Here is a 26,394-nt window from a genome sequence, read left to right as displayed (position 1 = left end):
GATAGATAAGTAAATGCACGTTATTTTCTGCTCCAAGTCTCTCCTGCCACCCAACCCTCCACACACAAGAACACACACACCCCTCCGCTCCCATCTCTGAGCCCTGAAGCCTTGAGCAACCAGTCACCATCTCTGATGGCTAGGGGACCATGGAGGATTAGAGCTAAAGGGCTATAGGGGCGGCTGAAGGGTAGACAAGCCTGCTTCACCGTGCTAGCAATATCTCCCATGTGGCACCTATTCCCTCCCCATCTTGAAAATAAATCCCAGGCTCTCCTGTATCTCTCTCTCTATCGTTCAGAATCTCGCTCAGAATCTCTCTCTGTGTCTCTGTTTGACTCTCTTTCAACTCCTCGTCACCTATAAGGAATACAGAGTTTCAGGCCTTCATCTTCCTTCGACTCTCATATGGAGACTGTTTTGTTCCCCTCCACCCTTTCTCTCTCTCTCTCTCTCTCTCTCTCTCTCTCTCTCTCTCTCTCTCTCTCTCTCTCTCTCTCTCTCTCTCTCTCTCTCTCTCTCTCTCTCTCTCTCTCTCTCTCTCTCTCTCTCTCTCTCTCCTCTCTCCCAAATAGTCCTGTCATCCACCTACTCTCTCCCTCCCTCTCTCTTTCTTTTCCTCCCTCTTCCCTCATGTTGCCTTTCTTCCTCCCTCTTTACTTTCCTCATTCTCTCCTCCTCCCCTCTCCTTCTCTCCTTTTCTCCCTCCATCCCCTTCCCTCTCTAACTCTTAGCTGGAAGATTCCCTTCACCCTACTGTGTGTGTAATGATATTTCCTGTCCCCATGCACCGATGGAACGCCTTTTCATATTAATGTTGTGAGATGGATTTCTAGAGCTGTTGTTTCTGCCGTTATCACTCCCAAAGTGCCAGCAATAAGTATAATAAGTACATCCCCATCATCCAAATGCCATGTAGGTAGGGAAACATTTGACCACCTTCCTAGTGTAGAGGAAAGCCTTGGAAAAGTTGTTCATTATTAGTTAGCACTCCCAAAGTGACATTGATGAGTACATCTCCATCACTATAATGGAGTTTTAGCAACACCATCTCTAAAGAAAACACCATAACTTGTCATAAATGCAGCAATAGAGATAAGTCATGGCTGGCGCTTTACATTATGGCATGTGGGGCCATCTGTGGTATGTCTGTAGATTATAGAGTATGTTAGCTGTCAGTCAAACTGCGCAAAAGTGAAACCAAAACTAACCTCGACAGTTACATTTAGGCATTAATTCTGAGATTTTGGTCAAATTTAGGCATTAGTATTTAGTTTACTTCAGAGTGGTTAAGGTTAGGGTTAAGGTTTGGGTTAGGGTTCAAACAAAAACACAAACCAGGTGCCTAGCACTGGAATTGAACTCACAATCTCATGAGCCATACTGTAGCTTGCTGTTCAATACCATCCTGTGATCCTCAACACCATCCACAATGCCCATGCCTAGCTCATCGATCCTATTAAATCTGGGATGGGCAGCTTTGATGGGGGTGGGGGACACCAAAAATCCCCCATCCCCCCATTTTGCCATGGGGTGTAGAGAACATGTTGCCGTTTTAAGCTAGTTTGCTGCAATTCTACACATTTTGTCATAGGATGGAGAGAAATGTTTTCAGTTTGTAATATGATTTCTGAGTGAGACTGACTAACAGAATGAATGGGGTCCTCTCGGGCTCTAATTCAACCATGATTACTAAGTTAAGATAGCTGGCCGCAAGACTAACTTACCAATCAACAAAAGAAAAATGCTGACATGGGCTGATTGAGAAGCTATCATAAAAATAGTTGATAAACAGCCACATTTTGAAATTGCACCTTGTGTATTCTACTATTCTACCTAGCAACCGTAAATTGAGTCACTTACTGAGTTCCAACATTTAAAAAAAATGTATTATTTATTTTGGGGTGGGAATAGGCACTTGTGTTGCCCCTAGTGGATGGTTGGAAATTGGAATGGACATAAAATGCCAAGTCACGCCATAATTTCACCATTTCAAGTACGCCTAAATAGACAATAATCCATTTGAGTTTGGGTGAGGGAAAGGAGGAAAGAAAAGCACTGTGCTATTGTTTTAATGTACAACAGAAATCCCATAATTAAAATTCCTCAAACATAGAAGTATTTCACACCATTTTAAAGATACACTTCTTGTTAATCCCACCACAGAGAGGAGTCACAAAAATCAGAAATAGAGATAGCATTAATCACTAACCTCTGATGATCTTCATCAGATGACACTCATAGGACTTCATGTTACACAATACATGTAAGTTTTGTTTGATAAAGTTCATATTTATATCAAATAATCTCAGTATACATTGGCGAGTTATGTTCAGTAGTTCCAAAAACATCCGGTGATTTTGCAGGGAGCCACATCAATTTACAGAAATTCTAACAGTAAATGTTGATGAAAATACAAGTGTTATGCATGGGACTTTAGATACACTTCTACTTAATGCAACCGCTGTGTCAGATTTCAAAAAAGCTTTACGGAAAAAGCAAACCAAAGCAATAATCTGAGTACGGAGTTCAGAGACCAAACAAGCCAAAAAGATATCCGCCATATTGTGCAGTCAACAGAAGTCAGAAATAACATTATAAATATTCACTTACCTTTGATGATCTTCATCAGAATGCACTCCCAGGAATCCTAGTTCTACAATAAATTTTTGTTTTGTTCGATAATGTCCATAATTTATGTCCAAATAGCTACTTTTGTTTGCACGTTTTGTAAACAAATCCAAACTCACAAGGTGCGTTCACTAGGAGCAGACGAAATGTCAAAAAGTTCCATTAAGTCCTTTAGAAACATGTCAAACGATGTATAGAATCAATCTTTAGGATGTTTTTACATAAATCTTCAAGAATTCCTTTGTCTGTATAAAAGCAATGGAACGCGAGCTAACTCTCACATGAACGAGCGTTACGAGCTTGTGGCACTCTGCCAGACCACTGACTCAAAGAGCCCTTATGAGCCCCTTTACAGTAGAAGTCTCAAACAAGTTTCTAAAGACTGTTGACATCTAGTGGAAGCCTTAGGAAGTGCAACATTACCAATATCCCACTGTATCTTCAATAGGGAATGAGTTGCAAAACGACCAACCTCAGATTTCCCACTTCCTGGTTGGATTTTTTCTCAGGTTTTTGCCTGCCATATGAGTTCTGTTATACACACAGACATCGTTCAAACAGTTTTAGAAACTTCAGAGTGTTTTCTATCCAATACTAATAATATGCATATATTAGCAACTGGGCCTGAGTAGCAGGCAGTTTACTCTGGGCACTTCTGGGCTTGTTATTCATCCAAGCTACTCAATACTGCCCCCAGCCATAACAAGTTAAAAACTGATTGACAGACAACACTGTGCTATTGTACTATTGTAGCACAGAAAAGCACAAGGAAAGTTGTTATGTCTAGGTTGAGGTAATGGAAGATAACTCTTCCTGAAGCTACTTTTTATTGACATGAAGTGACTTCTTAATGAGGTCTTGAGAGGTTCAAATAATGGAGAGAAATTCAATTGGAGACCTTTAGAGAAGGGCATGGCTGGAACAAGCAGAAGTGCCACACAGTGGTGTGCTTTACCTCATCACACACACACACACACACACACACACACACACACACACACACACACACACACACACACACACACACACACACACACACACACACACACACACACACACACACACACACACACACACACACACACACACACACACACACACACACACACACACACACACACACACACACACATACACACAGGAGCTTTCCCTCATCACACAGTCTGGGCTTTGATGTGACCTATGAGCTCACAGGTTAAGGGTTGGCTTTTCACTTCCTCCTGGGACACACTCCCTAAGTACCTTCCCCCCTCAGACCTCTTCCCACTGTCTACCTCCCTTCTGTCTGCTAAAAGCATCTGATCTCTGACACTTGTTCAAAGCTTTCGCTGGATATCCAACACAGGAGAACCAAGAGTTGTCCCTTTCTTTAACCTACTGTAACTAAAAGAGAACCGAGAGCCCAGTCCTTTCCATTTTCACAACCTTGTTAAAGGTCCCGAACATGAAATTAGGTGATGTTTGGATGAAACCAGATCAAATTAGGATTTTAATTTGGTTAAGTGAGCTACCTCTGGAACAGCTGTGGGGTCCCTGATGAGAGAGTTGAGAACCACTGACTGTGTTAGTCAACCGTTCTCTTTTGAGAAAAGGTCAAACATGAGTCTTTCACAAGACACTGTCCATAGTCATATGTAACATGTAATGACATAACACACCAGATCAGCTGGAATAACACTCTCACATGGCTACACAAAAAGTTGTTTTTCTAAAATGTTCATCATTTCTATCTGAATTTTTTATTTATTATGGGTGTTGTTTTAGTCAATCAAAAGGCTATTTTACATGGAAATCAGAATGACTGTTCGGGATCTATATCTTACCTTCAGATTTGTGGAGAGAATGGATCCCTTTATTCTGTCTGATCCATACAGTGTATGTGGTGTCAGGGTGGAGAAGAGGTTGGGGACTGTTGAGTCGGTGACAGTAGTGCGAAGTGGACTCCAGAGGGAGCAGGCAGTCCGGACCACATGACTAGGGACAGGAACTATGACTTACTTTGCTCTCCGGAGCAGGGCGGCGTTGAAAGGAGTGATAACAGGGGTGGCATTAAGTGTTGAGGAGGATCAGCTGAAATGGAAGATTCCTGGTGTCTGTGATGCCTGGCATTCGGTACGACGCAGACCCGGTGTCTGTCCTGCTGAGTTTTGATGCAGAGTTTTTGTTCAACAAGGTCAAGTTAGGATGTGTCAGTTATCCCGTGAGAGCTGTTGTTCTGGAAATACTACGGTGTTGCAGCTGTGTGTAGGATGGAGATTCCTAGATGTGAGAAGTGTGCAGGACGCCATGAAAGGAGGGAATGTGTAGTATTGGTGGAAAAAGTGTGGCGGTGCCCATGAGGCTGGAGATCAGAGGTGTCCAGTTAGAGGTTGCTAGGGTCAGAGTTGTACAGAAAGTGTTGTATGCTGAAGCAGTGAAGAGAGTGGTAGAGGAAGATGAGGTCGTAAGGGGATTCCTGTAAGTAGGCTGAGGTCAATAGAGAGTGATAGGAATAACATGTGCTTCAGTGAGGGGTGTTTCTTAGCAATTAAAGCCATGGTTGTCAACTGTACTGCAGAAAATAGAGGTTGTTGTGGCAGCTGCAGAGAAGTACTTGGGATTGCAAAGTTTTACTGGAGAAGATTTGCAGGGGGTGTTGAGTGGTAGTGTTCTGTCCTCCCAGACCGTTGGCCTGGAGTAGAATTAGATGGGGTTCATTAGTGGAATGGGGTGGTGTTTTTAGTCAGGGCTAATAGTTGGCAGGGCAATTTTACTTTGACTTTTTCACAATTTTGTATTTACCGGAATTTAATGTAGGTAGGCCGTGACTGGCCTCACACTCCAGTACAGTAGGTGGCGGTGCATGCACCTACAGGTTGGAGGCCAACCAAATACCAAAGAAGAAGAAGAAGATTAACTGTGTTTGGCCATTATATTTTTGCCATAACTTTCTGACTGAAGTAACTGCCATAACTTTCTGACTGAGAAACAAAGCTTAGTTGTCATGGTTATGACATATGCAATGGTTAATCTCACAGTGTGAAGAACACTTGTCTTTTGCTTGAGCAGAATCGGAGCGGGAATCTGAGAGAACCAGAATTAGCTCGGCAGGTGTCCTTGATAGTGCCTGGGAGTAGATGTGTCGAAATAACCAGAGAATCCTAGCTCAACTCAGTCTGTGCTCAAACTCTGTCGTAACACCTCATCATCACGGTTGGAGATAGACAGGCAGAGTGTGTGTGTGTGTTTTATGTCAGTCAGGCAGTTGCGTGGATCAACAGGAAGAGACAGAGGAACACAGACAGACTACATGACACGTTGTGACTAAATCACACGGTGCTGTAAAGGCTTGTTCTATCACACAGTGTCATCTTCTTGCCTAGAACAGCCCGCTTTCTCTCCTCCTCTCTCGTTCTCTCTCACTCACTGTAGCTAGAACATTCTCTCTCACTCACTGTAGCTAGAACATTCTCTCTCACTCACTGTAGCTAGAACATTCTCTCTCACTCACTGTAGCTAGAACATTCTCTCTCACTCACTGTAGCTAGAACATTCTCTCGCCCCCTCATTCTATCTGTCTCTTTCTTCCTCACTCATTCTCCTCTCTAACCAACAGCATCTCTCTCTCTCTCTCTCTCTCTCTCTCTCTCTCTCTCTCTCTCTCTCTCTCTCTCTCTCTCTCTCTCTCTCTCTCTCTCTCTATTGTTCTCTCTCTTTCTCTTTCTCTATTGTTCTCTCTCTCTTTCTCTCTTTCTCTTTCTCTCTGTCTCTCGCTCTTGTTCTCGCTCTCTCACTGTTTATCTCTCTCTCTCTCACTCTCTCTCTCTCTCTCTCTCTCTGTCTCTCTCTCTTGCTCTCTCTACACACACCTTACCCCCCACTACCAACATCTGACCAACGTCATCACCTCTACTTCAGCGTGTCTAGACAGGAGAATAGCTTTTTTTCTTTCTCTCCTCCTCTCTTTTCTCATAGTGATGTATTGTGTTGAATGTTTGTGTCCTCGGTGGCATTAGTTTTACCTGTCAAGTAACAATGAATGCAGAAGGACCAGTAAACAGGGCATTTGCATACGGGAGATTGTTTCATTACAGTGTGCCTCCCAACAAGCTGTTGATATGAGAAACATTGGTGCCAAGATGAGACCTCGCCATGCTTTACTGCTATAGGGACGGGGGAGAAGTATGTGGTGCATCTTAAACACGAGTACAGGTTACACAGATAAACACGTCCTCTGGATCTACTTGTTTGCAACGGCAGCATTGTGGGTTCGTTTCACAGGACCACTCATACGTAAAATGTATGCACGCATGACTGACTGTAAGTTACTTTGGATAAAAGTGTTGCTAAATTACATACACAGTAGATGGACACTAAAACTACATTGAGCAATGTCTCCAAAAATCTAGACTCCAGAGGATATATGCTATATTTGTACTCTAATTAGAAAATCAGTAATTGGAAAATTAAAATCATTGATGAGTAAAATCATTCACTTGATTAATACATAGTCACCTTAATTGATATCATTAATCATTATATTAGCATGTGTGTGCGCACACACACATTATTAGCCTTGACAGTCATACACTCTTAGAAAAACGTTTTTTTCTGCTGTCCTCACAGGGGTTCTACATGGAACCCAATAGGGTTCTACCTGGAACCAAAAGGGTTCTATCTGGATCCAAAAAAAGGTTATTCAAAGGGTTCTCCTGTGGGGACAGCCAAAGAGACATTTTAGATTGTAGATAGAAAAAAGGTGCTAAGTGTGTATTGTCCAAAGTATTATTAGTAACCATATTAGCGTTTCAATTGAATGAATATTTTATTTGGTATGATTGAGGTCATGGATTGGCATTCATATTGTCCTATTATTTACGTGTGAAAATGGAGCATGCTTTGGCACATAGTCCTTTTATTTGTAACCATATTAGCAAGGATTTAAATGTAATTCATAATTCCTACACTTTGATTGAAGACATGCATGCTTTGGCACATTGTCCTTTTATAGTGTTTGTGACTGTTCTCCACGCTTTGGCACATTGTCCTTTTATAGTGTTTGTGACTGTTCTCCACGCTTTGGCACATTGTCCTTTTATAGTGTTTGTGACTGTTCTCCACGCTTTGGCACATTGTCCTTTTATAGTGTTTGTGACTGTTCTCCACGCTTTGGCACATTGTCCTTTTATAGTGTTTGTGACTGTTCTCCACGCTTTGGCACATTGTCCTTTTATAGTGTTTGTGACTGTTCTCCACGCTTTGGCACATTGTCCTTTTATAGTGTTTGTGACTGTTCTCCACGCTTTGGCACATTGTCCTTTTATAGTGTTTGTGACTGTTCTCCACGCTTTGGCACATTGTCATTTTATAGTGTTTGTGACTGTTCTCCACGCTTTGGCACATTGTCCTTTAACCTCTAGCGACACCCAATCCCGTATCCGGGAGCGTAATCATAGCCTCAAGCGCATTACCATAACGCAACGTTTCCTATTCATGAAAATCGCAAAAGAAATTAAATAAATATATTCAAACACAAGCTTAGCCTTTTGTTAACAACACTGTCATCTCAGATTTTCAAAATATGCGTTACAGCCAACGCTAGACAAGCATTTGTGTAAGTTTAGCATGGCATAATGCTATGCTAGGCTGTGCTGGCAGCAGGCAACATTTTCACAAAAATAAGAAAAGCAACCAAATTAAATCATTTACCTTTGAAGAACTTCAGATGCTTTCACTCAGGAGACTCCCAGTTAGATAGCAAATGTTCCTTTTTTCCAAAAATAATATTTTTGTAGGAGAAAAACGTCACGTTTGTTCATCCTGCTTGGCTGAGAAATCTACAGAAAAATACTTCAACTATAATGCATTAGCATAACGCAACATTTTCTATTCATGAAAATCGCAAATGAAATGAAATAAATATATTGAAACACAAGCTTAGCCTTTTGTTAACAACACTGTCATCTCAAAGTTTCAAAATATGCTTTTCAACCAAAGCTACACAAGCATTTGTGTAAGAGTATTGAAAGCCTAGCATAGCATTAAGCCTAGCATTCAGCAGGCAACATTTTCACAAAAACAAGAAAGGCATTCAAATAAAATAATTTACCTTTGAAGGATGATTTCAATGACGAGACTCTCAGTTAGATAGCAAATGTTCATTTTTTTCCCCAAAAATTATTTGTGTTGGCGAAATAGCTCTGTTTTATTCATCACGTTTGGCTAAGAAAAAGACCGGAAAATGCAGTTACTACAACGCCAAACTTTTTTCCAAATTAGCTCCATAGTACTTTAAAATGATATGGATGAATGATCAAATGCTGCGGGTGCTGTGTCTCTCTGTCTCTTACTCTCTCTCACGCATGCACACACACACACACACACACACACACACACACACACACACACACACACACACACACACACACACACACACACACACACACACACACACACACACACACACACACACACACACACACACACACACACACACACACACATTAGAGCATTGGGTCAGTAACCGAAAGGTTGCTGGTCTGAGTAACTGAGCCGACTAGGTGAAGATATCCCCTCTCTCTCTTTGCCCCTCCCTCGCTCTTTCTCTCCCCCCCCTCTCTCACACTGTTTCCCTTACTTTCCAATTGCTACTTTATTTACATGGCACTTTACTTGTAATGACATGGTTCGTCTTTACACTACATGAGACATGAGAACCCCTACTGGTTCTAATAGGAAGCTTCTCTCTGCCAGTGTTTGTGGGCACCAAAGACTGTAATTTGTGGGAAACGCAGCAAACTGTGTTTATTGTGATGAGACTGCCTGGGTTTCTTTATGTGGTGGAAGGGGACGGGGGGAAGGAGGGGGGGATGCGGGAAGCAGGACCACCGAGAGGGAGTGCAAATTGAGCCTGTGTGGTGTCTGTGTGTGTGGAAGTCGGGAGGGGGTGTGTGTGTGTGTGTGTGTGTGTGTGTGTGTGTGTGTGTGTGTGTGTGTGTGTGTGTGTGTGTGTGTGTGTGTGTGTGTGTGTGTGTGTGTGTGTGTGTGTGTGTGTGTGTGTGTGTGTGTGTGTGTGTGTGCGTGTGTGCGTGCGTGCATGTGTGTATGTGTGTATGTGTGTGTGTGCGTGTGTGTGTGTGTGCGTGCATGTGTTTCATCAGACTATGAATGACTGTGTCATCGTGTGTTACTGATCACAGTGCCAGTGGCGGGATGCTGGCTCAGGCCTTTTGTCTGCATCCCAGATGGCACCCTATTCCCTTATAGTGCACTACTTTTGACCAGCGACCATACCACCTGTTGGGCTCTGGTCAAAAGTAGTGCACTATATAGGGAATAGGGTTCCATCTGGGATGCTCCCATCTCTCTTAGTTATATTTGGCAGTGGGTAGTAACTGTGTTGTAGCTACCATATACTGGAGTGCCACGCATTATGTTTAGATCAAGAAGCAAATGTTGTCACTATCGTCTGAAATGTCACAGGAGACAGGATACAATAATTATATTCATACCTGGAATGTGCCTTCTGCCTTTGATGGTTTCCCAGTCCCAGATGGTTGTTGCTGAGCAACCTGTACAATTTGTGAGTGACATTAAAAAGGGGCAATCTGCAGTTGCTACATCCCTATTTGGACTTAAAAATAAAGTATATGTATTGATTCTTGAAGAATATAACTTATAAATGCCTCATTAGCTCAGTTTAACTGTTGTACCCCATCAGAACCCAAATATATGTTTGTTTTACTCCAATTGTGATATAATGGAATGCCAGTCCTTGCTCGTGATTACGTTTCCTCACCCCCATCCCTCAGCTTTTTACCGAAACAGTGGTGAATGCTTTGATATTATTTTGACTGCAGATTGCACCTTTAACTGGTACGATGGGAGGTGAACCCATCCCTCAGTGCTAACTATACCTAGATGGTTTATTGGCATGAGCAGTCTATTCCAGCACCTCAAATTCACCCTTCCTAAACTTCACATCCCCAGTCCTCTATCCCCTCCACCTTTCTCCCTCCTTCCTCCCCATCAACCCCCTCCTCCCCCCCGTACAAGGCCACATGGCTGAAATGATATGTGAAGGAGAGTGGATGCCACCTGTCTGACAGGCCTGTGGTAGTTCACTTACACCACTATTACAGTAGCTTAGGTAAGGGCCTTGAGAACACCCTGTTCTTACCATCTCTTCCACCCTTCCTTCCTTACTACCCCCTTTTCCCTTCCTATGGCCTCCATCCACCACCATCTTCTCCTGGGTTCAACCCACGTAGCTGCCACTGCCTGCAATTCTATAATGCCACCATTACAGTAGCTTTAGGTGAGGGCCTTGAGCCTCCTATACCTCCTCCCTCCGGTAATAGTAAATATTGTGGTGCTTCTGTCAAATGTGTTTCATGTCGTCTACTGATTGAGAGAGTCTGTCTATGTCCTGGGGCGGCAGGGTAGCCTAGTGGTTAGAGCGTTGGACTAGTAACCGGAATGTTGCAAGTTCAAACCCCTGAGCTGACAAGGTACAAATCTGTCGTTCTGCCCCTGAACAAGCAGTTAACCCACTGTTCCTAGGCCGTCATTGAAAATAAGAATTGGTTCTTAACTGACTTGCCTAGTTAAATAAAGGTTAAAAAAAATAGCAGCAATCCTGCTCCACTTCCTCATTGATCTACCTGCCATTAGGAACCACTACTCACTGGGAGTCTGGGCTGCATATCCACTTATGCTGCACAGAAGTTAACACACTTGAATAATGCAACACTGCATGTAGAGATGTTGAAACGGCTAATCACTATTCCTGAAACAGTACAGGCTAGAACATTACAATGCAATACCGGTAGCTTCTAGCTTTGTAGGCCAAGTTTCCTTGCTAGCTCACAGCTGAAGCCAACATCAGTTTACAACCCTAGTACCTTATTTGTGATAATATGCAAACCATAATGCAAAATATTATTGATTGTCACCAAAAACTTTATTCATTTGATTATTCTCACCCACATCGCATCTCTCCCAGACAAGATCATCTTTGCTTCAGCCTTGAAAGGACTTTGTGTGTGAATGAGGTCATGGGTCTCAAAGAAACAGCGCACACTTTTATAAAAGAAGAATTGCTTCTTCTATGCAAATGTTGTTGATCAGTACAATAAAATAAGTCCCAAATGAAAGGTAAAAATTGTTTTTCATCTGTAGCCTCATGAAATCACAGAAAACAAGCTCAATAACTCAATGCATGCACACACTCCTATTGAATATGCATTCACCTGCATTGTGAATAGGGCTAGGCTACTGTCACGTCCTGACCTTAGTTCCTTTTATATGTCTCTATTTTACTTTGGTCAGGGCGTGAGTTGGGGTGGGCATTCTATGTTTTGCTTTCTATTTCTATGTGTTTGGCCTGGTATGGTTCCCAATCATAGGCAGCTGGCTATTGTTGTCTCTGATTGAGAACCATACTTAGGCAGCCTGTTTTCCCACTATGATTTGTGGGTAGTTGTTTTCTGTCTTTGTATTAGTTACCAGACGGAACTGTTTCGGTTGTTCTGTTGTTTACTTTGTATTGTAGTGTTCAGTTCAGTTAAATAAAATGACGAACACTTACCACACTGCATATTGTTCCGATCCTTCCTACTCCTCCTCAGAAGAGGAGGAAAACCGTTACAGCTACATCTTGATTTACCCAGTTTATCAATAGAGACTTTCCATTCAAATGAATGATTACCATTATGTTGTTATGTTAGATTGATAGTTAGATTGGTTAAAAAAAACATGATATTGAACTCAAAAGATCTGTCTGTATCAAGTGCCATTCTGTGACTAATTCGAATTCATATTATCGTTCTGGTATCGTTTTGGTATCAAGTATTGTGATGGTATCGAGTATCGTGATACTGAACCTGGTTTCGGTTTTGAAGTAAAAATGATTGTATTGTGACAACACTAATACATAACATACGAAATGAAACATATCATACAAAATGGAGGGAGACAGATTTACTTTTACTAGTTTACATCTAGTCCAAGTTGCCCCATCTATGGCCCTCTCGTCCCACATGTCTGCCACAGCCAGGCCTGTGGTACTAATAGCTCAAACTCCATGATTGCTGTAGTTTTAGGTAAGGCCTTGAGACAGTTAACTTTTCCGCTGACTAGATCCACGAAATGGGGGAGCCCTGAGGAAAACAGGAGAGGAAGAGAATTTGGGATGCAGAGAGAGTGAGAGAGAGAGAGAGAGAGAGAGAGAGAGAGAGAGGGGTCCACTCATCAACCAAGAATTCACAAAATGGGACAAACGCAATTGAGACTGTATGCATAATTCTGCAAAAATATCCTTCATGTATAAAGCAAAACCCCAAATAATGCATGCAGAGCAGAATTAGGACTACTCCCGCTAATTATCCAAATCCAGAAAAGAACTGTTAAATTCTACAACCACATTAAAGTAAGTGATACCCACACATTCCACCACAAAGCCCTAACCTGCTGAGAGACCTAGAGAAGAGTCCCCTCAGCCAGCTGGTTCTGGGGCTATGTTCCCAATCACAAACAGACCCCACAGAGCCCCAGGACAGCAACACAATTAGACCCAACCAAATTATAAGAAAACTAAAAGAAGAAAACAAAAATCAAGCAAAACACAGAAAAACTAGAATGCTATCTGGCCTTGAGTACAGAGTTGTAGAATACTTGACCACAGTGACTGATCCAAAATTAATAAAATCCTTGAATATGTACAGACTCAGTGAGCATATCATTGCTATTGAGAGAGGCCGCCGTAGGCAGACCTGGCTCTCAAGAGAATACAAGCTATGTGCACCACGCCCACAAAATGAGGTAGCAACTAAGCTGCACTTCCTAAACTCATGCGAATAAAAGTTAGAGACACATATTTCCCACAGATCACAAAGAATTTGAAAACAAATCAAACATTGATAAACTCCCATCCCACTGGGCACACACTGGTTGAATCAACATTGTTTCCATATCATTTCAACGAAATGACATTGAACCAACGTGGAATAGATGTTGAATAGATGCCCAGTAGGATATCCGTTAAGCGAAATACCGCAACGTGCAATCACAGCAGCAAGATTGCTCTATCCAATCAAATCAAACAAATTGTAGGAGTGGGACGCCCCCATCCTTCAAAAAAGGAACAGGGGCATCCAGTAGCACCAGGACTGTAGGCTATCAGAGGGCCACTCACTGTTTTCTGGGTTAGATAAATGTATTGTACTCGTTCATTCAGTGTTATACAAAAGAAAACCTGTCGCCTGACCGAGAGGGAGAACACGCACAATCATGCACTTATACACACACACACACACACACACACACACACACACACACACACACACACACACACACACACACACACACACACACACACACACACACACACACACACACACACACACACACACACACACACACACACACACACACACACACACACACACACACACAGAGAAGGAGCTCTGGTGGTTTCAACAGCATTTTATCACAGCTAACTCAAGCTAGCAGGCACACACACAAGGTTCGCACACACACACACACACACACACACACACACACACACACACACACACACACACACACACACACACACACACACACACACACACACACACACACACACACACACACACACACACACACACACACACACACACACACACACACACACACACACACACACACACACACACACACACACACACAGAGAAGGAGCTCTGGTGGTTTCAACAGCATTTTATCACAGCTAACTCAAGCTAGCAGGCACACACACAAGGTTCGCACACACACACACACACACACACACACACACACACACACACACACACACACACACACACACACACACACACACACACACACACACACACACACACACACACACACACACACACACACACACACACACACACACACACACACACAGGGAGCATGATGGCAATGGTTGTAAAGTGTGCTAGTGTGCTTTTGATCCTTGCAAGATCTGTGTGTGTGGGTGCGTAGTCTGCTTGTGTGCGTGAGTGCATTAGTTCAGCCACAGGAGTGGGCATGCATCGCAATGGCTCTGCCTAGGGCTTACTCTACTCTCTACTCCACGTATCACTCTGAAGACACTCCCTACTCCTGTCTAACCCTCCACACTGAACCATCGCCTCAGGTTTACATTGTGGACAATACCTCATACCGTAGACGGAACAGAGAAATGAAAGGAGCGGCTCTCCTTGAGGTATGGCGACATTGAAAATATGAAGGGCTCACACTGGCTGAAATTCAAGTGTTTTGTGGAAATGTGAGAGACTTCATGTAATCCGTGTCATGGGCTACTAATAGCTTACTACACAACATACTCTTAGTATTACTTTTGTGTTATAGCTACAGTATACATATCTCCCTGGCATATTACATCATTTAAAAAAATAAAAAATAAAAAAACAAGGTTGAATCATGACGTCAGTTATCTTCAGGTCTGAGCTCTAGAAAGAGGCCCGAGTTCCCGACTTGGATGAGTTGAGTTGGATGACCGTTCAAAGTCTGAGATTTCCCAGTTCCAAGTTTCCAGTTGGATTGACAGCATGGCAAATGATCAAGGTGTTGAATGTTTATCCTTTTAAGCTTGGAAAGAGACCCTTAAACGCAGACTTGGACCACACACCCACTCCACTGAATAGCAGGTTAGTGACTGTTTGCGGTTAGCCACTGATTCCTTCCAAACCACTCATTGTTGAATTTGCGATTTTCATGTTGTGTAATGTTTATGTCTAATGGCCGATGAGCACCGATACATTTTTTCAAAAATGTTTCTTCATATGACAAGGATTTGCCAGTAGATTGTCGAGAGCGAGATGAGCCAAGTGAAGCTGGATGGGCACTTCTAATGTAACTCTATGGCAGCACCCAAGGGGCTTGAATTTTCGAGCTCTTCCCATAGAATTTGCAGTGACGTAGTGTCCCCATGAGTGACAGAACACTGAGCCAGTCACGGCGCAACTAGAGAACATTACCGACCCATACGCTCCATATTTTCCGCTGGGTACCCCACCACTACAGAAAGCACTGAGCTAGGCTGAAACACCTGCATTTTGTGCTGCCTTACTCAAGAAAGCAAAAAAGAGACCATGTTTGTATGGAAGTCTATTAACTCAATTATCATTTTTAAACATTGTTTGTAAACTGATATGTGACATGTATTAATGCCAAAATAACATGTAAAACCTGTGAATGTTGCCACTGGATGGAGAGAGAGAGAGAGAGAGAGAGAGAGAGAGAGAGAGAGAGAGAGAGAGAGAGAGAGAGAGAGAGAGAGAGAGAGAGAGAGAGAGAGAGAGTGAGAGAGAGAGAGAGAGAGAGAGAGAGAGAGAGAGAGAGAGAGAGAGAGAGAGAGAGAGAGAGAGAGAGAGAGAGAGGAGAGAGAGAGAGAGAGAGAGAGAGAGAGAGAGAGAGAGAGAGAGAGAGAGAGAGAGAGAGAGAGAGAGAGAGAGAGAGAGAGAGAGAGAGAGAGAGAGAGAGAGAGAGAAAGGAAGAGGGAGATGGAGAGCAAGAGAGAGGGAAAGAGAGAGAGAGAGAGATGGAGAGAGAGAGAGAGAGAGAGAGAGAGAGAGAGAGAGAGAGAGAGAGAGAGAGAGAGAGAGAGAGAGAGAGAGAGAGAGAGAGAGAGAGAGAGAGAGAGCAAGGAAGAGGGAGATGGAGAGAAAGAGAGAGGGAAAGAGGGAGAGAGAGAGAGATGGAGAGTAAGAGAGAGGGAAAGAGGGAGAGAGAGAGATGGAGAGTAAGAGAGAGGGAAAGAGGGAGAGAGAGAGATGGAGAGTAAGAGAGAGGGAAAGAGGGAGAGAGAGAGATGGAGAGTAAGAGAGAGGGAAAGAGGGAGAGAGAGAGATGGAGAGTAAGAGAGAGGGAAAGAGGGAGAGAGAGAGATGGAGAGTAAGAGAGAGGGAAAGAGGGAGAGAGAGAGATGGAGAGTAAGAGAGAGGGAAAGAGAGAGAGAGAGAGAGATGGAGAGTAAGAGAGAGGGAAAGAGGGAGAGAGAGATGGAGAGTAAGAGAGAGGGCAAGAGGGAGAGAGAGAGAGATGGAGAGTAAGAGAGAGGGAAAGAGGGAAAGAGGGAGAGAGAGGACGTTTATAAATTTATAAATGTCATTGGAAGACTATTTTAGTCCAAAGTGAGCTCTGACGAAGGCCTTGAGGCCGATACGTAAAGTTTAGTAAAGAGCAGTGATACAAGCAAGAGCAGTATGCGGGTTTCTTCTTTTTTCTCATCTTATTCAATTATTACCATGCACCTGCAACAAAGATAGATCAGATGTGTGACTGCCTTTTGAATATTGAGTCCAATGTGATTAAATTCCTTTCCTACTTCTCAAGGGTTCCATCTGTGTGTAAATGTCCCCATGAGCTTTATTCTCAGGGATCCTCAAGGGTTCTTTGGGAAGGCTGATGGGTCTATGTGGAACCATATTGACTCAAAGAACCCTTTGAGTTCTTCAATGGTTCTTCACAGTTCACAAAAGGGTTCTTTGTTGTTTTAGTGATAATTAAAATCTAGGGGACGTGGCTTATTCAAATAGTTTGGGGTATGGTTTGCTCACAGCTCTTTTTGTGCAACCTTGAGTGACAGTGTCATTCCAATTTTCTAAGGTGTTGTGTTCTGATATCACATGTTATATCTGACTGTGGGCAGTAATGGTGTTTTGTGAAAGACTTGTGTATGGCCTTGTGTCAATTAGGAGCGGTTGATTTTTATCGTTCGGTGGTTATCAAGTCTCTCCTCAGGGACTCCCAGCTGTTCCAGAGGAAGCTCACTCGATTCAGTTAACACAATAACAGCTATGGAATTTAAACAATATAACATGGGTGTCAAACAGACTCCATGGAGGACCTCATGTCTGCTGTTTTCTGTTTTCTGTTTCCTCCTTTCAATTAAGAGCTAGACAACCAGGTGAGGGGAGTTCTTTACTAATCAATTACCTTAATTATCAATCAAGTCCAAGGGAGAAACCACACTCAGCCCTCTGTGGAATGAGTTTGACACATGGGTTCTAAAGGATCTACAAATAACTTTTGAGATTGAGAATGGTTCTATAAAGAACCTTTCTCGATAAATGTTATATAAAGAACCATAAAAAAAGGTTCTATATAGCCCCAAAAGGGTTGTGACCATAACGGAACCATTTTTGTGCTATATATAACTTTTTTATGGTTCTTTATAGAACCTTAGGAAAGGGTTATTTATAGCACCATACAGGTTCCATTTAGAACTTTATGACCATGGTTCTTTATATAAAATGTTTTTTATTTAGCACCAAAAAGAGTTCTGCTATAGTTACCAACCAAATAACCCCTCTCGGGTATTATTTAGAACCATTGTTTTTTGGGTGTGTAAATGCTGCAGTCCTTGGTCATCAGGACTGTAACTACCCAGTGATAGGCCTAACCCAGTATGACACTACTACACTGCAGTATCAGTAGATAGTGGTTTGTGAAATTGCAGGGTGTGATTTTCTCTCTCTTGTTTTCTTCACAAGATAACGATGTGACTACAGAAGAGGACACTGAGGCTGGACAGAAGGCAGGAGGTTAGTGCCCATGACGGTTTCAGACTTCTGTTCTTTTCACCTTGTGAGATGTAATTACACATTGAGTGTAGGATACATGTGCACGTGTTGGAGATATGAAACAGTAGGAAAACCTCAAGGAAACACACCCACACTATGGTTGGAAAATACCACTTTTAGCCTTTTGACCTATGTCAGCGCGTTTACATTTATATAGGAATTTTCAGTACTCTGACTAAGGTTAGAATTCTGAAATGTTAGCATAATTAGAGAGTGATTGCTTTTCAAACAGTTTGAGAGCGTTTCAGAGAGAGAGAGAGAGAGAGAAAGAGAGAGAGAGAGAGAGAGAGAGAGATCAGGGATAACGCTTCACAAGTAAACCTGTGAAAATCCTAACACATTTATTTGATACATTCAAGGTGCGGGTAGGTAAGGGGTGGGAGATTGTGTCTGTCACAAAATGGAATGTTCGTTCATTGGTGACAGACACAATTCCAGCAGTGACAAAATCAGTGGTAAAAATACCAGGTATACTCTTAGAAAAAAAGGTGCTATCTAGAACCTAAAAGGGCCCTTTTAGTTATTGGTTCCAGGTAGAACCCTTTTGGTTTCATAGAGGGTTCTACGTGGAAACCAAAATGGTTCTATCTGGAACCAAAATGGGTTTCACCTGAAACCAAAAATTATTATCCTATGGGGACAGGCGAAGAACCCTTTTGAAACCCTTTTTTCTAAGAGTGCATTGTTCATTTTCTTATCGATGAAACATTCAAGCACAATACAGTTTTCTCTTCCCCAAACAAAAATCTATTACGAACAGAGTGCGCTAAGTTTTGTATACTTGACCCTTTCTAAAAGTTTTTTCAAAATTGTGTTGTTTATAAAGGAGTGCAAGGGCGAATTGAGTTAATGCACACACGTACAGTTCACGTCGTAAGCGTTCGCTAATGCACATATATAGTAAAACATGTCAATAGCATCTCACTAGATTGTGCTTGACTCTGCCCACTACGCTTAATTTGATCCCATTGGATACGACGCCAATGATACATCTTTGGTTCGTTATCAGTATCTTTGGCGGAGCTGTGTTGTGTCCAAAACATCAGTAGCACAGTAGCAGTAGCACACAAACACACACTGCCAGGAAGTGCAGAAGGTTTTGCACTGCTTTGCAATCTACTTGACACTATGGCTTGAACTTAGAGATAAAGTACCAAGATCCAACTATTGACATTTTGCCTCCGTGTCGTGCGAATCCTTTAACTAAATATGGACCCCCCCCCCCCCCCCACATACCTGTACCCCTGCACATTGACTTGGTACCGGGACCCCCTGGATATAGAGTCATTATCCATTTTTATTGTGTTCCTTCAAAATAAACTACATATTTTTAACTTTAGTTTATTTTGTAAATATTTTTTAAACTCTATTTTCTTAAAATTGCATTATTTGTTAAGTGCTTGTAAGTAAGCATTTCACGGTAAAGTCTACACCTGTTGTATTCAGCGCATGTGACAAGTACATTTTGATAAGATTTGATTTGACAGAATCCAAAATGGGTTTGTGTAAATCCTAAATTGCTGATGTATTGTTTGAAAGGCGTAAACACACGAGTCTGTCAAATACAGTGCATTTGGAAAGTATTCACATTTTGTTATGTTACAGCCTTATTCTAAAATGTATTAAATCGTTTTTTCCCTCATCAATCTACATACAATACCCAATAATGACAAAAAACAGGTTTTTAGAAATATTTGCAAATGTATAAAACAACAACAACTGAAATTTGACATTTACATAGTGTAAGTATTCAGACCCTTTACTCAGTACTTTGTTGAAGCACCTTTGGCAGCGATTACAGCCTTGAGTCTTCTTTGGTATGTCGCTACAAGCTTGGCACACCTGTATTTGAGGAGTTTCTCCCATTCTTCTCTGCAAATCCTCTCAAATTCTGTCAGGTTAGATGGGGAGCGTCACTGCACAGCTATTTCCAGGTCTCTCCAGAGATGTTTCATCGAGTTCAAGTCCGGGCTCTGGCTGGGCCACTCAAGGACATTCAGAGACTTGTCCTGCGTTGTCTTGGCTGTTGTCCTGTTGGAAGGTGAAACCTTGCCCCAGTCTGAGGTCCTGAGCACTCTGGAGCAGGTTTTCATCAAGGATCTCACTGTACTTTACTCTGTTCATCTTTCCCTCGATTCTGACTAATCTCCCAGTCCCTGCCGCTGAAAAACATCCCCACAGCATGACTTTGCCACCACCGTGCCAGGTTTAACCAGGACTTGATGCTTGGCATTCATTCCAAAGAGTTAAATCTTGGTTTCATCAGACCAGAGAATCTTGTTTGTCATGGTCTGAGAGTCTTTAGGTGCCTTTTGGCCTAAACTCCAAGCGGGCTGTCATGTGCCTTTTACTGAGGAGTGGCTTCCGTCTACCATAAAGGCCTCTGCAATGCTGCAGAGATTATTGTCCTTCTGGAAGGTTCTCCCATCTCCACAGAGGAACTCTGGAGCTCTGTCAGAGTGACCATCGGGTTCTTGGTCACCTCCCTGACCAAGGCTCTTCTCCCACGACTGCTCAGTTTGGCCAGCTCTAGGAAGAGTTGATGGTTCCAAACTTCTTCCATTTAAGAATGATAGAGGCCACTGTGTTCTTGGGGACCTCCAATGCTGCAGACATTTTTTGGTACCCTTCCCCAGAACTGTGCCTCGACACAATCCTGTCTCGGAGCTCTACAGACAATTCCTTTAACCTCATGGCTTGATTTTTGCTCTGACATGCACTGTCAACTGAAGGACCTTATATAGACAGGCATGTGCTTTTCCAAATCATGTCAAATCAATTGAATTTACCACAGTTGGACTCCAGTCAAGTTGTAGAAACATCTCAAGGATGATAAATGGAAACTGGATGCACCTGAGCTCAATTTCGAGTCTCGTAGCAAAGTGTGAATACTTATGTAAATAAGGTAAAAACCTGTTTTCGCTTTGTTATTATGGGGTATTGTGTGTAGATTACTGAGAAAAAAAATATTTAATCCATTTTAGAATACGGCTATAACGTAGCAAAATGTGGGAAAAGGAAATGGGTCTGAATACTTTCCGAAGGCACTGTAGTTTATCTGGTATGAACAGATGCTTCCTCTACAGATAGAGAAGTGCTTGCTGTCTATATTTGAGAGGGAAGAGAAAGTTTACAGCATGTGGTATATGTGAACTTCTGGTAAGTTGCTTCATGAAGTATATCATTGAATACCGGTCTAGGCCTATATAAGCTCTAGAGCTCTGAACTTACCTTGTATAGCCTGTCTATTGTTGTCATGCAACCAATCAAACCAGTGCTAGTCTGACTGACTGACTGACTTTTGGTTTTATTGTCTGTCTCAGGAAGTGTTTTTAGATTATATTGTAGTGAGATGTGGCCCACCAGCCAAGGGCTATCCTTCAATTCACCCAAACACTTTTAGATGTGGGCACCCAACTGTGTGCTATCCTTCTATCCACCCAAACACCTTTAGATGTGGGCACCCAACGGTGTGCTATCCTTTTATCCACCCAAACACTTTTAGATGTGGGCCCCAAAACATGTGCTATCCTTCTATCCACCCAAACACCTTTAGATGTGGGCACCCAACTGTGTGCTATCCATCTATCCACCCAAACACATTTAGATGTGGGCAACCAACTGTGTGCTATCCTTTTATCCACCCAAACACCTGTACATGGTGGGCACCCAACTGTGTGCTATCCTTCTATCCAGCCAAACAACTTTAGATGTGAGATGAACTGTGTGCTATCCTTTTATCCACCCAAACACCTTTAGATGTGGGCACCCAACTGTGTGCTATCCTTTTATCCACCCAAACACCTGTACATGGTGGGCACCCAACTGTGTGCTATCCATCTATCCACCCAAACACCTTTAGATGTGAGATGAACTGTGTGCTATCCTTTTATCCACCCAAACACCTTTAGATGTGGGCACCCAACTGTGTGCTATCCTTTTATCCACCCAAACACCTTTAGATGTGGGCACCCAACTATGTGCTATCCTTTTATCCACCCAAACACCTTTAGATGTGGGATGAACTGTGTGCTATCCTTTTATCCACCCAAACACCTTTAGATGTGGGATGAACTGTGTGCTATCCGTTTATCCACCCAAACACCTATAGATGTGGGATGAACTGTGTGATATCCTACTATCCACCCAAACACCTTTAGATGTGAGCACCCAACTGTGTGCTATCCTTTTATCCACCCAAACACCTTTAGATGTGAGATGAACTGTGTGCTATCCATCTATTCACCCAAACACCTTTAGATGTGGGCACCCAACTGTGTGCTATCCTTTTATCCACCCAAACACCTTTAGATGTGAGATAAACTGTGTGCTATCCATCTATTCACCCAAACACCTTTAGATGTGGGCACCGAGCTGTGTGCTATCCTTCTATCCACCCAAACACCTTTAGATGTGAGCACCCAACTGTGTGCTATCCTTGTATCCACCCACACACATTTAGATGTGAGATGAACTGTGTGCTATCCATCTCGCCACCCAAACACCTTTAGATGTGGGCACCCAACTGTGTGCTATCCTTGTATCCACCCAAACACCTTTAGATGTGGGCACCCAATGTTGTGCTATCCATCTATCCACCCAAACACCTTTAGATGTGGGCACCCAACTATGTGCTATCCTTGTATCCACCCAAACACCTTTAGATGTGGGCACCCAACTGTGTGCTATCCTTGTATCCACCCAAACACCTTTAGATGTGGGCACCCAATGTTGTGCTATCCATCTATCCACCCAAACACCTTTAGATGTGGGCACCCAACTGTGTGCTATCCTTGTATCCACCCAAACACCTTTAGATGTGAGATGAACTGTGTGCTATCCATCTATTCACCCAAACACCTTTAGATGTGGGATGAACTGTGTGCTATCCTTTTATCCACCCAAACACCTTTAGATGTGGGATGAACTGTGTGCTATCCTTTTAACCACCCAAACACCTTTAGATGTGGGCACCCAACTATGTGCTATCCTTTTATCCACCCAAACACATTTAGATGTGGGATGAACTGTGTGATATCCTACTATCCACCCAAACACCTTTAGATGTGGGCACCCAGCTGTGTGCTATCCTTCAGTTCACCCAAACACCTTTAAATGTGTGCACCCAACTATGTGCTATCCTTCTATCCACCCAAACACCTTTAGATGTGAGATGAACTGTGTGCTATCCATCTATTCACCCAAACACCTTTAGATGTGAGATGAACTGTGTGCTATCCATCTATTCACCCAAACACCTTTAGATGTGAGATGAACTGTGTGCTATCCATCTATTCACCCAAACACCTTTTAGATGTGAGATGAACTGTGTGCTATCCATCTATTCACCCAAACACCTTTAGATGTGGGATGAACTGTGTGCTATCCTTCTATCCACCCAAACACCTTTAGATGTGGGATGAACTGTGTGCTATCCTTCTATCCACCCAAACACCTTTAGATGTGGGATGAACTGTGTGATATCCTACTATCCACCCAAACACCTTTAAATGTGGGCACCCAACTGTGTGCTATCCTTTTATCCACCCAAACACCTTTAGATGTGAGATGAACTGTGTGCTATCCATCTATTCACCCAAACACCTTTAGATGTGGGCACCCAGCTGTGTCCTATCCTTTTATCCACCCAAACACCTTTACATGGTGGGCACCCAACTGTGTGCTATCCATCTATCCACCCAAACACCTTTAGATGTGAGATGAACTGTGTGCTATCCATCTCGCCACCCAAACACTTTTAGATGTGGGCCTCCAACTGTGTGCTATCCATCTATCCACCCAAACACCTTTAGATGTGGGAACCCAACTGTATGCTATCCTTCTATCCACCCAAACACATTTAGATGTGGGCACCCAACTGTGTGCTATCCTTTTATCCCCCCAAACACATTTAGATGTGAGATGAACTGTGTGCTATCCTTCTATCCACCCAAACACCTTTAGATGTGAGATGAACTGTGTGCTATCATTCTATCCACCCAAACACCTTTAGATGTGGGATGAACTGTGTGCTATCCTTCAGTTCACCCAAACACCTTTAGATGTGGGCACCCAACTGTGTGCTATCCTTCTATCCACGCAAACACATTTAGATGTGGGCACCCAGCTGTGTGCTATCCATCTATCCACCCAAACAGCTTTACATGGTGGGCACCCAACTGTGTGCTACCCTTTTATCCTCCCAAACACCTTTAGATGTGGGCACCCAACTGTGTGCTATCCTTTTATCCTCCCAAACACCTTTAGATGTGGGCACCCAACTGTGTGCTATCATTCTATCCACCCAAACACCTTTAGATGTGGGATGAACTATGTCTTATCCTTCTATCCACCCAAACACCTTTAGATGTGGGCACCCAACTGTGTGCTATCCATCTATACACCCAAACATCTGTAGATGTGGGCACCCAGCTGTGTGCTATCCATCTATACACCCAAACAGCTTTACATGGTGGGCACCCAACTGTGTGCTATCCATCTATCCACCCAAACACATTTAGATGTGGGCACCCAGCTGTGTGCTATCCTTCTATCCACCCAAACACCTTTAGACGTGAGATGAACTGTGTGCTATCCTTCTATCCACCCAAACACCTTTAGATGTGGGCACCCAACTGTGTGCTATCCATCTATCCCCCCGAAAACGTTCAGATGTAGGCACCCAACTGTGTGCTATCCATCTATCCCCCCAAACACTTTTAGATGTGGGCACCCAACTGTGTGCTATCCTTTTATCCACCCAAACACCTTTACTTGGTGGGCACCCAACTGTGTGCTATCCATCTATCCCCCCAAACACCTTTACTTGGTGGGCACCCAACTGTGTGATATCCATCTATCCCCCCAAACACTTTTAGATGTGGGCACCCAGCTGTGTGCTATCCTTTTATCCTCCCAAACACCTTTAGATGTGGGCACCCAACTGTGTGCTATCCTTTTATCCTCCCAAACACCTTTAGATGTGGGCACCCAACTGTGTGCTATCCTTTTTTCCTCCCAAACACCTTTAGATGTGGGCACCCAACTGTGTGCTATCCTTTTATCCACCCAAACACCTTTAAATGTGGGCACCCAACTGTGTGCTATCCATCTATCCACCCAAACACCTTTAGATGTGGGCACCCAACTGTGTGCTATCCTTTTATCCACCCAAACAGCTTTAGATGTGGGATGAACTATTTCTTATCCATCTATCCACCCAAACACCTTTAGATGTGGGATGAACTATGTCTTATCCTTCTATCCACCCAAACACCTTTAGATGTGGGCACCCAACTGTGTGCTATCCATCTATCCACCCAAACACCTTTAGATGTGGGCACCCAACTATGTGCTATCCTTGTATCCACCCAAACACCTTTAGATGTGGGCACCCAACTGTGTGCTATCCTTGTATCCACCCAAACACCTTTAGATGTGGGCACCCAATGTTGTGCTATCCATCTATCCACCCAAACACCTTTAGATGTGGGCACCCAACTGTGTGCTATCCTTGTATCCACCCAAACACCTTTAGATGTGAGATGAACTGTGTGCTATCCATCTATTCACCCAAACACCTTTAGATGTGGGATGAACTGTGTGCTATCCTTTTATCCACCCAAACACCTTTAGATGTGGGATGAACTGTGTGCTATCCTTTTAACCACCCAAACACCTTTAGATGTGGGCACCCAACTATGTGCTATCCTTTTATCCACCCAAACACATTTAGATGTGGGATGAACTGTGTGATATCCTACTATCCACCCAAACACCTTTAGATGTGGGCACCCAGCTGTGTGCTATCCTTCAGTTCACCCAAACACCTTTAGATGTGAGATGAACTGTGTGCTATCCATCTATTCACCCAAACACCTTTAGATGTGAGATGAACTGTGTGCTATCCATCTATTCACCCAAACACCTTTAGATGTGAGATGAACTGTGTGCTATCCATCTATTCACCCAAACACCTTTAGATGTGAGATGAACTGTGTGCTATCCATCTATTCACCCAAACACCTTTAGATGTGAGATGAACTGTGTGCTATCCATCTATTCACCCAAACACCTTTAGATGTGGGATGAACTGTGTGCTATCCTTCTATCCACCCAAACACCTTTAGATGTGGGATGAACTGTGTGCTATCCTTCTATCCACCCAAACACC

General features: G+C 43.0%; 1 protein-coding gene across 1 annotated transcript in view; it reads left to right on the top strand.

Annotated features, from left to right (window-relative positions):
- The window catches only part of macrod2 (mono-ADP ribosylhydrolase 2), a gene marked incomplete at its 3' end in the record, with an annotated part of 1,344,506 nt that overhangs the window by 1,243,208 nt on the left and 74,904 nt on the right, over positions 1 to 26,394 (top strand). Inside the window, exon 10 of the mRNA XM_046354831.1 lies at positions 18,132 to 18,182. Within this exon, the coding sequence (XP_046210787.1) occupies positions 18,132 to 18,182 (51 nt within the window). The remainder of the gene's footprint in view (positions 1 to 18,131; positions 18,183 to 26,394) is intronic.

This window comes from Oncorhynchus gorbuscha, linkage group LG06 (assembly GCF_021184085.1).
Source record: "Oncorhynchus gorbuscha isolate QuinsamMale2020 ecotype Even-year linkage group LG06, OgorEven_v1.0, whole genome shotgun sequence".
Classification (NCBI taxonomy): Eukaryota; Metazoa; Chordata; class Actinopteri; order Salmoniformes; family Salmonidae; genus Oncorhynchus; species Oncorhynchus gorbuscha.
The sequence above is the reverse complement of the archived record's forward strand: the minus strand, read 5'-3'. Positions and strand labels throughout refer to the sequence as shown.